This window comes from Catharus ustulatus, chromosome 7 (assembly GCF_009819885.2).
Source record: "Catharus ustulatus isolate bCatUst1 chromosome 7, bCatUst1.pri.v2, whole genome shotgun sequence".
Taxonomy (NCBI): Eukaryota; Metazoa; Chordata; class Aves; order Passeriformes; family Turdidae; genus Catharus; species Catharus ustulatus.
In genome coordinates, this window is record NC_046227.1 from 7681076 (window position 1) to 7697917 (window position 16842).

At 39.4% G+C, this 16842-nt stretch overlaps 1 protein-coding gene across 3 annotated transcripts in view; it reads left to right on the plus strand.

Moving 5' to 3' along the window:
* Positions 1–16842, plus strand: part of PMS1 (PMS1 homolog 1, mismatch repair system component) — a 43813-nt gene that overhangs the window by 14320 nt on the left and 12651 nt on the right. For all 3 annotated transcript variants that reach the window (XM_033064439.1, XM_033064440.1, XM_033064442.1), the window contains exons 6-9: positions 6671–6787; positions 10465–10587; positions 11735–11878; positions 13069–13964. In XM_033064439.1, the coding sequence (XP_032920330.1) occupies positions 6671–6787; positions 10465–10587; positions 11735–11878; positions 13069–13964 (1280 nt within the window). The remainder of the gene's footprint in view (positions 1–6670; positions 6788–10464; positions 10588–11734; positions 11879–13068; positions 13965–16842) is intronic.

Sequence of the window (16842 nt, forward strand, 5' to 3'; positions counted from 1 at the left end):
TAAAATATAAAGAGGAATTATGATTAAGAATCTGCAGTGCTTTGCAGCCAGCGTGCTTCCATGCTAACCTGGAATACAGCTCAGTCTTTGCCTCTATTCGTTGTTCAGTGGCTTTGCTGAGAAAGCCAAACAGAGAGTTAATTATGGTGTTTTTTTGTGCTGAGGACACCTGTCCACTAGGAAATGCGCTGAGACCCTCAACTCAATTTACATCAGCCAGAGAACAGCTGCCAGATGGTAACTACTTTTGGTCACTACCAACCTGGTTGAATTTGAACTGGTGACCCAGAGGTGAAATGCTTTATATCCTATTACTAATTCCTTGAGGTTTCCAGTTTCTCATCCATCACTTTTTTCAAATGACAGCACAGTATATGTCAAAAATCTCAAAACAATTACTGTTTCACATATGCAGTGTGTGTTGCTGAATCTGAGCTGTGCCTTTGCATGGGTTTTGCACTCACACTGTCAGCTTAAAAAGGTTGGTGGAAAAAAAGGATGTTTTCCAGAGCCACATGGGAATTTTCCCTCTTCTTTAGCAATGTACTTTGTCACTGTTTTATATGTTACTTTTGTTATCTGCTGTTTTAAAAAAGGCTTTTAAACCTCCCTATATTTAAATAGAATTCACTGTGATGTTGTACATTTTCTGAATCACAGTTTTGGATTGGAAACTGGGTTTTGACAGTAGTTTGATTGTTTAGGAGGATTTTTCTATTTTCCCTTTTGCTAGAGAAGTGGAATTTAATAGAATCTTAGACTATCTGGAGTTAGAGGGGACCCACTGGGATCATTGAATCCAAATGCCAGCCCTGCACAAGATGCCCCAGGAATCCCACCATGTGCCTTAGAGTGTTGTCCAAATGCTTCTGGATCTCTATCATGCTTGGTGCTGTGACCACAGGCCTGGGGAGTCTGTTTCAGTGCCCACCCACTCTCTAGGGGAAAGAATCTTTTCACAGAATCAGAGTCATCAAGGCTGGAATAGATCTCCAAGAGCATCAGGTCGCACCTTTGACCAAATACCACCATGCCCACTAAAACCCATTGTGAATCCCACGTCTGCTCAGTGTTTGAACACTTCCAGGGAGGCTGACTCCACCACTTCTAAGGGAACCTGCTACAATATTTAACCACTCTTGCAGTGAAAATCTTTTCCTAACACCTAACCTGGACCTCCCTGGTGCACCTTGAGGCCATTTCCCCTTGTCCTTTGCTGGTTGCGTGGGAGAAGAGCCTGACCCCTACCTGGCTATGACCTGCTATGAGATAGTGACCAATAAGATTGCCTCTGAGCCTCATTTTCTCCAGGCCAAACAGCCCCAGCTCCCTCAGGCTCTCATCACACTTGTGTTCTAGCTTCATTGCCCTTCTCTGGACACAATCCAACACCTCCATGTCTTTTTTTGTTGTGAGGACGCACAGGACTTGGGATGTGGTCTCACCAGTGCTGAGTACAGAAAGACTGCCCTGGTCCTGCTGGCTGCACTATTCCTGATGGAGGGCAGGATGCCATTGTTCTTCTTGGCCACCTGGGCATATGCTGGCTCACGTTCAGCTGCAGTCAGTCAGCCAGCACCCCCAGGTCCTTTTCTACTGGGCACCTTAATAACCACACTTCCCCACCTGTAGTGCTGCAGGGGGTTGTTGTGATCCAGGGTCAGGATCTGGCACTTCATCTTGTTGAACTTCACACCATTGGCCTTGGCCCATCAATTCAACCTTTCCAGATCCTCTGGAGGGCAGGAAGACTCTGCCCTCCAGCAGATCAGCACTTCCACCCAACTTGATTTTGCCTGCAAACTGATTGAGGATACACTCAGTTCCATTCTCCAGATCATTGGTAAAGATGTTTAACAGGACTGGCCCTCATACTGAGCCCTGGAGAACACCATTAGGGACCAGTTGCCAACTGCATTTCATTCCATTCACCAGCATTCTCTGGGCTTTGCCATCCAGACAGAGTGCATCCAGAAAGAGTGCACCTGTCCAAGTCATGGGCTTTCAGTTTCTTCAGGAGAATGCTGTGGGAGACACTGTCTAGGACTTTACTGAAGTTTAGGTTACATCCACAGCCTTCCCCTCATCCACTACGAGTCACCTGGTCGTAAGAGGCTATCAGGTTCTCTGAACACCCATGGCTGAACATGTGTGATTAAAGCAGTCAAAAAGCATATGGCTGTCAGTAGTCTTTGGAATTCTTGAAAGGCTTTAAAGGCAGGTGTTACCAGATGAAGATCCTTGGCTTCTTGTAATATCTGTTAACTCCTGTCCTAACTTACCTCCTAACTCCCAAATTCAACCACTTCTCCACTGTGTCATGCTCAAGGAAGTCTTTTCATTGCGAAGATGCTCTTGTATCGTGAAAGGGAAATCTGAGTAAGGAATGCACTGGAATTTGTAGAATTAACAGTACTGTGGAACATGGCTGTCTCTCAACAAATCCCCTTGGTAGCTGTAATATCTGATGCCCATGGGATAGGTAGGTATGTAGCTGCATTTGATGAGGGAAAAACGGTGCCTTGAGTTTCTCTACTGTTTACCTCCACTGGTAATTGTCCCAGCATCATGTACAAAATGGAGGGGACAACTGATTCCTTAGGGGTGAGTATAAAATATATAAGAAAATAATTTATTAGTTACATAATTTTTTTTAAAAGCTAAATTGAAAAATTGTTGTGATTTCTGTTTTCAAGGGCAGTTTATATAAGGATTCCCTTTTAGTAAGGTAACTTACCATTGGTTTTGAAACAGGACAATCAGTTGAGGCATGGAGCTGAAAACAGCAGCACATTTCAAGGCTGGCATTCTAAAGAATGTGATGAAGACTTTATATTGATGAGTTTTGATCTTAGCAGATGGGTTTTCTTTCATTGCAGAGAATGTGCCAGCCCTTGGAGCTGGGTGTCTGTGCATCATTAAGATGAAGCGGTCATAGACATTGTACACTGGATGATGTGGTTTTGTTTCCCTTGGGCTCAGTTCAAACTTGGGATATTGCTACCTAGTTTTGTTCCTGTTTGTGTACTCTCTTAACAGGTAGGCAGCAATGCTTTCAATTGAAGCCTAATAAACTATTAGGTTTTAAGTCAAGAAGCTAAGGAACATACTGACCCAAAGAGTTACCTGCAGTGAGATCTCAGATGCCAGGGTGGCAGGATTTTTGAAGCATGTAGCACAAAACTAGAGAGACTGTGAAATGCAATTCCCTTTTAAAGAGCTAACTCAAGTTATGTTACCAGCCTGCAGCTCATGTACAACTGCTTGCTCAACTAGACTTTTACACCGTCAAAACTTTATTACAGGGTGAATAATATGACTGCCATGAAAAAAATAAAGAAATTAGGTAGGGTTTGGGTACTAAAAATCTACTTTAAGAGTATTGTCATTATGTAGTAATAAGGTAAATGGAATGAGTGGATTTAACTCACAGCATCATAATTGTGCTGAAGTAGCCACAGTTGGAGACAACATCCAGTCCCAGCTCTAATTAAGATTTTCCTTTTATCTGGGATTGCAAATCACTGTGGCTGCTGGTAGAAATTCTACAATATGAAGGATAGTTAGGGATGCAGAGCAACTGCTTTTTTTCTTTTCCCTCTGTTCTTCTTTGGGATCTTTGAAGAAACAAATACTGACCAGCTCTTTATTCTCTCTAGTGCTATATAGCAGGGACCCCAGTGGGAAGAGGTTGCACACTCTTTCTCCTCGCTTCACACATTTTTCAAGGAATCCTTCTGCATTATATGTATTCATCCTGAAACACAGATGCCTAGTCCATGTGTGCATGGAGTCATACAATCATTTAGGCTGGAATGTACATTGTCATCCTCCACAAAAGTATGCCTGTGTCCTAGGGCTGCGTGTGGTAGAGAAACAGGTACACACAGACCCACACATCATTATCTTATGCATATGTGCAACAGATTTTATATGTGTTGTGACATTTTGTAAGATCTGGATCGTGCAATCCCCTTCAATGAAACAGAGAGGTGGAATATATTTGGCTAGCTCTTGCAGAACCTAAGATGGGCCATATGTAATAATATATCTTTGAGTAGGCTGTTTCTGCAGCGTCATCATACTGACTAGAGTCAGATTCTTCCTTGGCTCATCCTAGACACCCGCTTTATATGACCTAGAAAAAAAATATGGGGGGTGTGTGAGGGGTGTATTTTTAGCTAAACTAAAGGGTATAAGCAAGGTTAAAAAAAATAGGGTATTGCAGGAACACTCATGGCAACACTTTCCAAAATAAATGAAATGGAACAGGCTTTTTTTATCTGATTTTTTTAATGCCTGTTGATACATCTGGGAAATCTAAAAAAATAATTTTCTTTAAATTATTAACTCTTCGTATTGGTTGCTTCTTCATAATGTGCAGTCAGGGCTAAAAATTAATACAAATTCTGTTGTGTCTTTATATACTATAGAAATTTAGGGGTTGCATGGCCTCTTTAGTTTGTGTCTTTAATTCAACCTACAGTGGTAACTATTCCCTAAAATTCTGTCTGTAGTACTGAATATAAGTATCTGATGAGTGTATGACTATTTTAAAAACTAACCTGAATCTATTACAGTATCTACTTTTAGCAAGTCTTCAGTTTCTCATTTTCTCCAGCTTTCTTAAAACCACCTTATTCAAGTGATCTTTTCATAGTTTTGAGTATCAGCCATTCTAGCAGGTCAAGCTGTGTAATAACCTTGCATTAATCAGCAGCTAAGATTTATATCTGTACCTGCAGCATCACACTAGGATACCCTAAAATAAACAGCATAATGTTTATATTAGTCATGTAACAAGTGTCTTTCTCCGTTTGGTCACATGCATTTAATTTAAAATATATCCAGTAAAGAAAAAAATCACTTGGCACTTTCTGTTTCCATTTTAAGTAATCAATTTTAAAATAGAAGCAGTACAGGATATGTTTTATAAGAGGAGCTATAAAGAAGAGGACAGATTCTTTCATCACTCCAGAATGTCTTTGAGGAGGCTTAGAGCAGGTGTAGAGGAGAGAGGCTGAGAGGCAGCCCCAGGCTGTCCTTCACCTCTGCCTGCTCTGGAGCACGGGGGGACTCCCTGCCAGAGCTGTGGACACCCAGCCCATGGCTCTGCTACTCCTTTCTCCTTCTCCCCTTTTTCTGTTTGCTGCCCCCTCCCCCCCACCCAGTGTAAATTATGTTTGATGTGTGAGTTTCACCTCGCTGTAGAATAAGTGAACTGTGATCCAGCATGTGCAAAGGGCTGTCAGGCTGCTCAATAGGAGATGAATTACATTCAGGCAGGACTAAAAAGCCCCGCTTCACAAATGCTGCAGAATGTACATGGAACTGGAAAATTTAAGATTTGGGAAATAGTTTAGGGTCAACAGTCTCAAAGCTTTACAATTCCACCTGTCCTGTAGGAAGGGAGTATCATGTTCCAGGAGAACCGTGTTCTTCTGTGGAATTCACCCCTGAAGGCCAGCAAATATTCCACTGGACAGGTGGAATTTTAAGGCTATGTATAGCATTTCTTGAGATGGGTGTATGTGTATTTTTTTGCTCTCTCACCATACTTAACAGTCTGTGCTTGAATACTGTGAGCTCATTTTGAATTTATTGGACACCTAGTACCTACTGAAAGTATAAATTTTAACAGCACTGTAACCAATTTAAAATGCAACATGCTGCATTATTTTTCCTTCTGTGTTTAAAGGTTGCACATCGAATACACTCAGGCAGCTAACAGTAGTAGAAATGAGGTAGACCTGAGTGTAGCAGTCTCAGTTGTCTAGAGGCAGAAAACCAACCAAGGATAACATTTTTATTGTTGATATACAGAATGAAAGTCAGCAGATTCAGAATTAAACTTGTGACTATTTGGCACAGGACTTTTCATTAGTGATAGACAAAACTTCACCTCCCAAAGTAGCTAGTATCTTCTGTATACATAAGTGGACTTGACAAGTAACTTCTGTTGCAAGTTGCAGTTCATATTGCCTCACTGTATTTATTAAGTCTTTGTAATAATATTTCAAGACATGTAGCTAATACAGCAGATGGTCCTTCATCCTTCTAACTTATACAGAGTTTTCATTAGATAAATAACTGATTTTATAATATATAGTTCCTTAGAAACTATTTTTCTTTCTAAATGGCAAGCTTGTCATAGGCCTAGAGTATCCAGGTGAGGGCTATGGATGAACAGCTAGTAGGCTGATCTCTACCAAAACAACCTCTTTCGCGTAAGTAACTTAAGCATTGCAGTGCCCACCTTCAGATATTGACCATCCTGTGAGAAACATGTCATAAATCCTCGCTTTAACTGCTCAGGAAAAGCACAAATCCCACTGCTGTATATCTAAGAGGAGAAGTAATACTTCTATTGATTCCATTTTAACAGTTAGCCTCAGGTGCAGCAGTCCGTAATAGCCACAAAACATGCTTGAATACAAGTTTTGCTTAGTTTTCCAATTGCTGTGTGTCTAAATAAGTAATACAACATGAGAAGACGTGTCAGAAGGTTTCATATTGAGTCTGTTAACACTGAAAGTTGTGATTTTCAGAGGGTCAAGGTACAGAATGTTACATATACAGTGTGTGTGCAGTTGCATATGCATGTTCATAGACATGACATGAGTTCAACAAATATAATGTCAAAAATTTGACTCTGTGCCATTTGTTTCAGGCAGTTATTTGGCAGAAGACCAGGGTATCAGATCACAAAATGGCCTGTATGTCAGTTCTGGGAACAGCCGTTATGAGCAGTATGGTACCTTTTCAACACGCCTGCGAATATCCTGAGGTGAGTTTAAACTTCCTTCTCCCAAATTCACTTCAGGTCTGTCAATGAAACAGAGCTAAAGAAATACCCAAGTAGAAGGAGATTTGAAAAAGAAGATGCATCTCCAGACTGACATCTGATTAATGCGTTCGATTCTATTACTGTCCTCTCCTCAAAATTAATTGGTTTGGTGATTGAAAATCCACTCCAAGAATCACCTCATCAGGACTCATGTGGCACTGATCAAATGGCAGTAAAAACAGTTGTGATGACAAATGCAGAATTGCTGATTGCTCAGAGCTGTCTCAGTTGGGATTCCTGGCCCACAGGCAGGTTGTGCTCTGATTAATACCTAAGCATTTAGATGGTTCTCATCTTCATGGCCTCTTAGCCTTATACCCTAAAGAGTATCCCCTCAGTTTCAGTGGGGGCACCTGAGCAGCAAAAGAAACACATACTTAGAAGGGCAAGTTATGCAAAATTTCCACCAAACACATTTCAGTGAAATACTTTCTGTTTTTCAAAAAATTCTCTGCTCTTGGCTTCTTTTACCCCTTCTGAAAATGAGGGAATTCCCCATTATACCCTCCTTTGTCTAATGATTTCAAAATATTTTACTGTGCTTCCATTTTTGTTGGAGACATTTTTATTAAAGGGTAATCTTGCTACCTTGGAGCCTTCTGAGTTGCATTTTCCTGTATCACGTAGTAGTAAACCTTGGCAGGATGAGGTGAATCACTGTAAAGTCACAATGACTCTTAGACACAACTTACCAATGCTGCATTCAGCATGGTACTAAATAATATCATTCAGACTTTAGTCTGTTTATATGTACAGCTTAACAGCATTATTCAGACTTAAATCTAGAGTTTGCCTTCGAATGCTTTTATACGTGCAGTAAAAGGAGGGACCAAAGCAAAGTCACTTCTTGTACTTTCAAATGTTTGAGTTGCTTATGTCTGAACAGAATATCCAGAACTGTTCTTACCTGAGTGTAGCTTGGATGTGCCCAGGATAAGTGCAGGGGGCTCCAAAGAGAAGATAAGGGGGTATTTAGAAGGGACTAGCTTGGAGGAGGCACTTAGGTTCTCACATTACTTCTCTGCTATATCGTGAGGCATCCATATTCCTTGAATAGAAGTTGGGGAACATTCCATCTCTCCCTCTGTCTCTAAATAGTGTGTAAAATACCATGTGCATCATTTATAGGTGTATAAGTGATCCATGCATAATGTCGATGTTCAGAAACTGTGGACATTTCTAAGCTAGGCAGCCAAATACTACGAAGTGACAGAGTTAAGTTGCCTGTGTAACCATTTTTCCCTCCCTTGTGTGCAGGTATTGAAACAGGTATTTGAGGAGCAAGGCATACACTGCTTTTTTCCTTCCCATTCAGTCTGTGTCTCGTTTGCTGTACAGACCAGAGGGCAGCTCTTTAATTCTTTTAACTCCTGTTTGTTCATTGTGTAGCTTCATGCTCCTTTGCTGCAAAGTCTACTGAAGACAAAACTAATCTTGCTGTTCCTTACTGCAGAGTTAAAGGCATTTTAAAGATTGGCCTTCTTGGAAACATATCCATTATGAGTGCTGAATAAAACAGGAACACATTTCAAATTAGCTTTGAGGCATGCAAACTCAGGACCTATTTGTAAAACCAAAATAAAACAAAAAAATAAAGAACTGGCACGACTTTTTTTACAATTACAAGACAGTATTTGCACTTTTCAGATCCCCAGTGTTGGAAATGGATAGATTTATTTGGGCTGAAAGGTTTCACACAGAAAATCTTCCTGGTGTTTTCCTATGAAGGTTAAGTTTAGCAACTTCATGTGCCAGTTGGAGAAAGGATAGGTATAAAGGGAAGGCATTCTGCTGTCCATCTATCACAGATATATTTTAATGCATATGTAAGTTGTGGGTTTTATTAAAGTATTGATCTTGAAAACAGTTGATCTACTATGACATCAAAGTACCGTTAGTATTTTCCAGTCTCTGTAATTTTGTCACCATACTTCATACACTCTCATATATGAAAATTCTACTAAGACTAGTATTATAAATTGTAGATAACTTTTAATGAGCATACTGATATTCTGCATGGCTGTAAATAGTAACAGCAGTCAGCCATTTCTAAATCTGGCAACTTGTTAAATGAGTTATTTAGAGACTTTCAGTTTTGCGTTAATGTTTTCTGTGTATAAAAATATTGTTTAAAGTGAAAGACTTGTGCAAATATTTGTGAATTAGAAAAAGAGCTTAAAGCGTAGAGGAGGAGCGTTGAGGGAGGATGTGCTAAAGTTGCAGAATAAAATCTAGAAGTGCTGCATGTTGTTTTCTGATAGTCATCCAACAGATACTTGACACCTCTTTAATTTGACCAGTGGTGTTTGGTTCTGTGCGACGTTGCTGACCAGAACACGCCAGCTTTAGCACAGAATGCTTGGTACAAGGTCAGGAGAGAATAAGGGAGCACATGAGCAGATAGCTGCATGACGTAGATGAATGGGAAGGATAGGCCAAATCCCATGGATCTAAATTCCATTTCAAATGCATGTTAATTTGGATTTTAGTAAATACAAGGGGTTCTGCCAAAAGCAGAGCTTATGAGGACTCATTTCTGTGTTCAGTGATCCACCCTGCTACCAGAACATTCTCCAGACTTTCTCATATTTCCAAAATCTCCATCCTCATGTTATCCCAGTGTTATTTCACCTGTTAGTTTGGGCAGGTGGAGGAGGGCAATGTGTGGGGCAGGATGTGGGCTGCCCATTATGTCAGTTCTTGAATGCTGCTGATTCCTGGCTTTTTTTATATATATAATTGCTTTTTTGCTTTAGTAAGGTCATTATCTTGAGGCTGTTCTTTCCAAACAGCTGTCAGTTATCACAGGAATTGTGGAAATACATCTTTGGGATTTCCGCTTCTTTATCAGACTGATTTGAAATCCATCCAACAGTTTCAAAGTTGCTTAGTGGGGAGAGGGGGAAGAGATTAGACAAGCAGCACGAGTCATCAGCCTTATTTTGACCTGAAGAACCTGTTAAAGAATCTCAACAGAAAAATCTTCAAACTTGGAGTTCATGTTAGGTACACAAATCATGTGCTGTTTCCAAGGCTCCCTGGCAGTGCTGTGCTCACAGGTTCTGCTGCAGCCTGCGAATCGTGGGTGCTCAGCACTTGAGAGTCAGATGATTTGGATACAGGTGGTGTAGGTAAATTTAGGTGCCCTGAATAAATGCCCTGTGACAGGCTATTTAAGGTGCTCTGTACGTAAAAAGGGAGGGATTGTGTGTTTTGGGCTTTCCCTGTAGGGGTGGTTCACTGCTGCCCTGGCCAGGTTGGGCAGTACTCTGTGCCTTTGGCTTGGACTGGGCTTACATTGGCCCTGTCAGTAAGCCAAGAACTGCTGGCCTGGCTCTCCACAGCCTCAGCTCCAGGCAGCATCCTGCTGCAACTGGCAGTCCAAATGGGAAATAAGTCAGTAAATTGATGAAGGGAAATAGATACAAACCCATCCTTCTCAGCCTCATTTTTTTTTCTCTAGATGCCTTTATCTTTGTATGTTGTGACTATCAAGAAGCAGTACATGCATTTGAACTACTTGGACTCCTGTACAATTCTGTTTTACTATCTCACCTCTATAAAAAAACATTTTGGGTTTAAAAGACTTTTGCACTGTATTTGTTTTATCATTGCAGATAAATCTTTCTGGATTTCTCCCAAAAGCTGAGTCAGACAGTTCTTTAACAAGCCTTTCAAGTTCAGAAAGGAGTTTCATTTTTATAAATAATCGTCCAGTTCTTCAGAAGGAAATACTGAAGGTAACATCCTCTAGCTTTAATTCAAGGAATAGAAATGTGGTTTCTTTGAGGACAGAGACACCTAAGTGATCTACAGCTTTTTTTCCCCAAGAAATAATTAAGAGTATTACAGGTGAAGATATTAGCATTTACAACAGAAAACCCTTCCACAAGTCTGGCATTGCTGGGGCCTCAGTTCTATTCCATTTGCTGCACTCAGACCACAGAGCTGGAGGTTGTGGCTTCACTTTGGCTGTCTAACAAAATTAATTTCAAATGCTCTATGCAAGACACCAGAATAGTTGATTCTTTATGTTAGCCTGCCTGTGGAAATCACCTGTGCAATTTCCCATAAGGGAACTTTGTCATTTCTTGTGTGAGAATTTTGTAAAATAGTTTTGATTTTGTCCACTTCCAGCTGTGAGCTTACCAAGCAAACACCCCTGCTTTTCCTTTAAATTTGTGTGTGCATTGGGTAGAAATGAAAGTGATAGTGCAGCAGCATTGGCTACAGCTAGGCATTGTGTAGGCAGAATTTGATACTCTTGGGTTTCTCTCACTACTGAACCTTGCAGCACTTCACTTGGAGCAGCCTTGCTGTCCTAATCCTTGTCATCACCAGAGAAAAAAGTCATGCTCATGCCAAAGTGTTCCTGCAGGTTTTAAAGTGGACACAATGGTAGTTTTCAATTGGCAGGCAAAGCTTTGTAGATGTAAATCCTGAACTTATGTTGTTATGTTAAGTGCTGAATAAGGGTAATCCATCTCCATGCATTATTTGATGTGCCTGGCTCTTCGGGGAGTTCAAAGCTTAGCTTGAATCCCATGACAGAGATGGTTCCTTATCAAGGGCTGGGAAGCCTGGATTCAAAGTGGGATTTAGCCTATAAGGTAAAAATACAGTGCCCTGCATGGAAAATAGGCTATATATCACTTCTGCCTCCTTGCTGTGAAGGCATGGAAACCACCAGGGACTGCCCTTTTGGTGATTATTCTGGCATACGTGTATATGAGGACCTTTTAAGCATTTCTTTAACTTGAAAAACCCTCAAACCCAGCAAACCGGTTATGCTTTTATAATGTCAGATTTTGTTTCTGTGCATTTTGTCTATTTTATTTGTTTATTTTATTGCCTTTACTGACATCTCTTAATTAAATCAATTTCTAGTTAATTCGCCAATACTACAGTCAGGTGATGCAAAAGGACTGTACTCGTTTATATCCTGTTTTCTTTTTGAATATTACTGTACCTGCCTCTGCTGTGGATGTGAATGTAACACCTGATAAAACACAAGTTTTGCTGCATTATAAGGTAATTAAGGTTTTACTCTGTTTTTGAGTTGTCAATCTTTATATAGGCATAATAAGGACCTTGGCATTAGCAGAATGTTCAAACATAAACACTGTCACTGAGTTTTCAGTGTTTTTTAGTTACATGACAGCTTGCCTTTGTCAGAGCACTGTTTTGATCTAAAAGTACTGAACAGTCTAACTGGGAGATTCTTCAAAATTAGTTTCCCAGTTTATTTTAAAAATTTTGATGCTGTAAGATATATACATGTACTACTTTGGTTTCAAGTGGCTTTACAGTGAGAGAAGATAAATGAAATTATGGTATGTGGCTCTGCATAACTTCATATTTAAACCAAGTAATCACTATTTAAACACCACTATTAAGGTGAGGGTGGGCAGGAGGGGAGTTGATTTCTCATCAAAGCACTTTTTTGTCATTATGTGTATAGATTATTGATGACATCAACTAAGTGCCACAGAAATCAGAAAGATTGCATTGGTGGTTATTCATGTGCTTATTCAAAGTGAATATAGGTAGTCACACCAGTATATTAATCCTCATCTTCATAAAAACCTTTTGTATTTGTCTTTGTTACTCTTATAAATGTAATGCCTGTTAAGAGTCACTGTATGAAAATTAATACAGCATTTTTTCATTTGATCTGGTTTTCCTTGGCATTAGAAAAAGGGTTGGAGTTTCTTTGCTCTCTTTTTTTTTTTTTCTTTATTTAATTTATTTCTGTTTCTTAGGAGTTTGGGGATTTTATCTAGCTCATTTCCATCACCTGGTGCAAAGTTGATTTGGAAACATGCACCATAAAAGCACTTAAACAAACACATTCACATGAGATTGGATGTTGCTGGTGCACCTGTTTTGGCTGTAAACTTCTAACTCCATAGTAGGTAGAAATAATTTTACCTAGTACTGGTTTGAGAAGTCAAAACCCTGTTGTAAAGAAAGCATTTAATTGATTTTGTGATATCAGAGTAAACTAGTGAAGCAGAATACATGTCACAAAATATTTGAGGCTGAATGTGTCCAATTCAGAGTCTTTTGGAATGTGTTAACAAATGAAATGCAATAATCTGTCCAGAGTTGTCTAAAAATTATTCCAAATAAGAGCACTTTGCATATTGTTCCGTATTCTTGGTATCTGGCAGTTACATTTTCAGGTGCACTTATGTGTGTGTATTTTCTTTTTTTTCCAGGAATCTGTCTTGCTTGCAGTTGAAAATGTGTTGAAATCACTGTATGGGCCACTACCTGCTGCAGTCCCTGGTGAAAGTAGTAAAACAGATGTTACCTCAGAAGACATGTTTGTTCATAGAACAGACCAAACAGATGTGGCTGTTAATGAAATGGGACCATCTGGAAATGATGAGCTACATGCTCATACTTCATTCCTTTCACTCAGCAGTGATGTGCAAAACTGTCAAGCAGGAAAAAACGCAGAGATCTGCTTAAATCATCAGACATTTAGTGGTGATAATGTACACAGTCGCCTGGACAAAAGAGAGGTTTCTAAGAGTGATGCCTTTCCAGACAGTTCCTTCAATTTATTGTGTGAGGAGGAACAGAATGGACAGAATATGGCTGGTATTCAAAGTAATAGTGTTCCTGTGGATCCTGAGCCTAATAAAGCCAATGAGCCTCTTTTGAGTTCTGAGAACATTGACAAAATAGGTAACAATAAGGAGGCATTAGTCCCTAAGGACTTACCTGAAATCTCTGCTGATAGTTGGAGTATGGGAAGTGCATTTAAAGACAGTCTGGGAGACAAGCTGGAACCTGTTAAAATCTTGATTCCTGAAGCTGAAAGAACAGCTAATAAGCAAAATGAATACACTGGTGAAAAAAGCAGTGGTCCACAAATCTCAAACCAGAGCATAAAGAAAAAGAATGTGATAAGTGAAAAATTTGGACATGTGACAGCTTATGACTTAATTAATAGCAGAATAATAAAGAAACCAAAGTCTGCATTTGAGTTTTTCACACATGAGTGTCGTCCAAAATTGATAAATGATAATCCAAAGACCAGCATGAATGACATCCTGCTGACAATTGAAGAGCAGTGGAAGAATTTGAACGAAGAGGAAAAACAGAAGTAAGTTCTGTTTCAGGCTGTGTCTTGCTTCTGAATCTTGGAACAGCTTGGAAGCTACCAAAGAGTGACTTGTAATGAATTTTAAAAATTGTAATGTTCCATTTTTTTTAATGAAAAAATGGATATTGATTTTTGACTTCTCAAGATCAGAATCAGATCAGTATTGTTAGTTGTCATGTTTTGCTGTGTGCAGTTGTGCACTACAGATTGGAATTACGTACTTATTTTGTCATTGTGCTGTGCAGTAGTTAGATTAGGGACAGAAGCAGTTAGGGACAGTTCTGCTGAATAGTTATTTAAGATAACAGGCAAGAAAGTGACTCTTTGAATCCTACAAACATCTGAGGGCAGCCTTTACAGTATCACTCCCAATGCACTCCCAGTGCACTCACCAGCATGGTGAGGGATGAGGCACTGTAGAGTTCTTCAGAGGTTTTTCAACTTTATAGTAATAAAAGGGAGAATTCTTTTTGGGAACTTTGTTATTTGAACATTGAATTCCATTTTTCTAAATTTCGTTTGTATCCCAACCTCAGAATTGTATTTACAAAACCCAATCAAATGACACAAGGAATTACTTTTTCCCCTAAAAAGCCATTCCAGTGCTGCTTCAGAGACTATAGCACAGTCTAAATTTTAATCTGTTTCAAACAAGACCAAGTCTCTTCCTAGTTTGCAATCTGAATAGCTAAATTCCATATTTTTCTAAAATTTTTCAAATTTTTTGAAATCCCATCTACAAGCAAAGGAATTATTTTAATAAGACATCTGCATTGTTCTGAATATCAGCTGTATCAGAGTTAAGTGAAACCTTTTTACCTAGCTTCTGGTTTACCTAACTTGGAAGTTTAGTGTGCATGCAACATGCCATGGTCACAAACCCATACATGTGAGAAAGTGTTTTGTCCATCTCTGTATAAGCAGAAATATTAATGTAATAGTAGAAATCTACTCCAATTATATTCATGCTTTTAATGAAATGAAACAAAAGGTTCTGACAGCTGTTTCAGAAAATTTTAATTTGCTCTGCTTTAGCTTTTGGGATTTCATGGTTGCTTTCCTGGTACAACTGTTATGTTAAAGAGTGTGCCTACAGATTAACTTTGCATTAGTTCAGGAAGGAGACCTCTCTGGTAATCAAGTTTTCCTTATATGTAGGATTGAATGCAATATATTATACACAGTGCATATGTATTTTCCTTATATGTAGGATTGAATCCCATGGCTGTAGAAGGAAATGAAGAATTCACCACTAGCTGTATCTATAGATACCAGCTTTGGTCTACCTTTCCACTTTTATGATTTTAAAATTGCCTCAGAGAATAGCAAATAGGAAGAGATACACAGACAACTTTTCCTGCAGAACAGCAATCCATAAGGACTTGTGGCAGAGAACATAAGTCTTGCCTCCAGGTACTCTGGATAAATTGGGCCACCTAGAGGTAACAGCAAATGTAAATACATCAGGGCAGCCAAGTGCCACAGCTCTGCTTCATGCATCCTTTCTGGCACAACCCCACATCTCCTGGGCTCCAGTCCTCCATCCTTATGTGATAAAGTCCTGCCTTGTGCAATGGGTGTGCATGGTTTCAGCATCAGTGTTTCTCTCTGTGGCCCCTCCATCGGGTCTAAATTAATTTAAATCCCTTTTGGGAGTAGTACAAGCACCAGATGTCTCATAATGACACAGGATGGCCTTTCCAAAACAAGCCAGCATTTATTACACAACCGGAATGTCAAATGTTATGGTCTTTAGGTTATAATAGAGGAGGAAAGCTCCATGCATGTCCATGCTGGCAGCATCACATATCCCCCTGCTTTGCAAAGGATTTCATTCCTTGCAGTCACTCAGCTCTTACTTAACACAGCCTGCATGTGTTTCTGGCCTTAATGTTTCCTGTGTATCAGGCTCAGGTAGGAGTGGGAGAAATCCCTCCAAGTGCCATAACAGTGGCAGGAGTAGTTACCCTGAAGGTGTAGGAAAGGTTCAAAGCTACACACGCTGTCATGGGACTAACAAATCACCTTGTCAGCACTCTGCAGTAATTCTTCATGAGTAGATTTGTACCTTGGGAGAAACAGCATGGTCTTTGCTGTCAGAGTTTGAAACAAATACTCAAGTTCAGATTATTTGTCTTATAAGGGCAGAGAGGCATATATTAAAAGTTTTTTAGCATGCTGATTATTGTGTTCAGGTTTATGTTGCAAAGGGAGAGGAGGATATATCATGGGTCCATTTTTCTAATTAAATCAAAGCTGCCTTTGAGTCCAGACTTCATTCTAGTTTTCCAATCTCTGCTTACATCAAGTTTTGCAAATTTTCTTGGCTTTAGGTTTTGTAGCACCAGAAAAAATATCCTAAATTTGCAGTCTTAATTCACAAAACAGAGAAGTGGTATTCTTGTAGCACTTGATTGTATGTTCCTCTGTGAAAGGATTTTCAGACAGGCAAAGGTGTTCCCTCATAGTTTTTAAATCTGCAGTTTTTCTTTGGTCAAATCACTGATATTGATGTGCCTGAATCTGGAAGATGCTCACAATCAAAGTTGTAAGACTAGAATTTTTCTGGTGGTAGTCTAAACTGAAAGGCAAATTGCACTTTGTTTGGAAGTGCACTCAGATTACCAGTGATTACTGAAGGCTCAGTTCTCTTACACTTAAATATTTTTCTGCATTACAGTTAGGACTATTCAAAACAAAGTATTTATTGATCTGGTCAAAGCTGTAAATGAATTCGGGATTAAAAAAAATTCTGTTCAAGTGATTTCATCCATTCATTTAAAAAGGAGCAGATGTTTTTTATCTTAATGTTTGCTCCATATTTTCTAGGACGTGATTTATTGCAAGAAACTATTTAAGCTGACTTTTTTAGTTAACT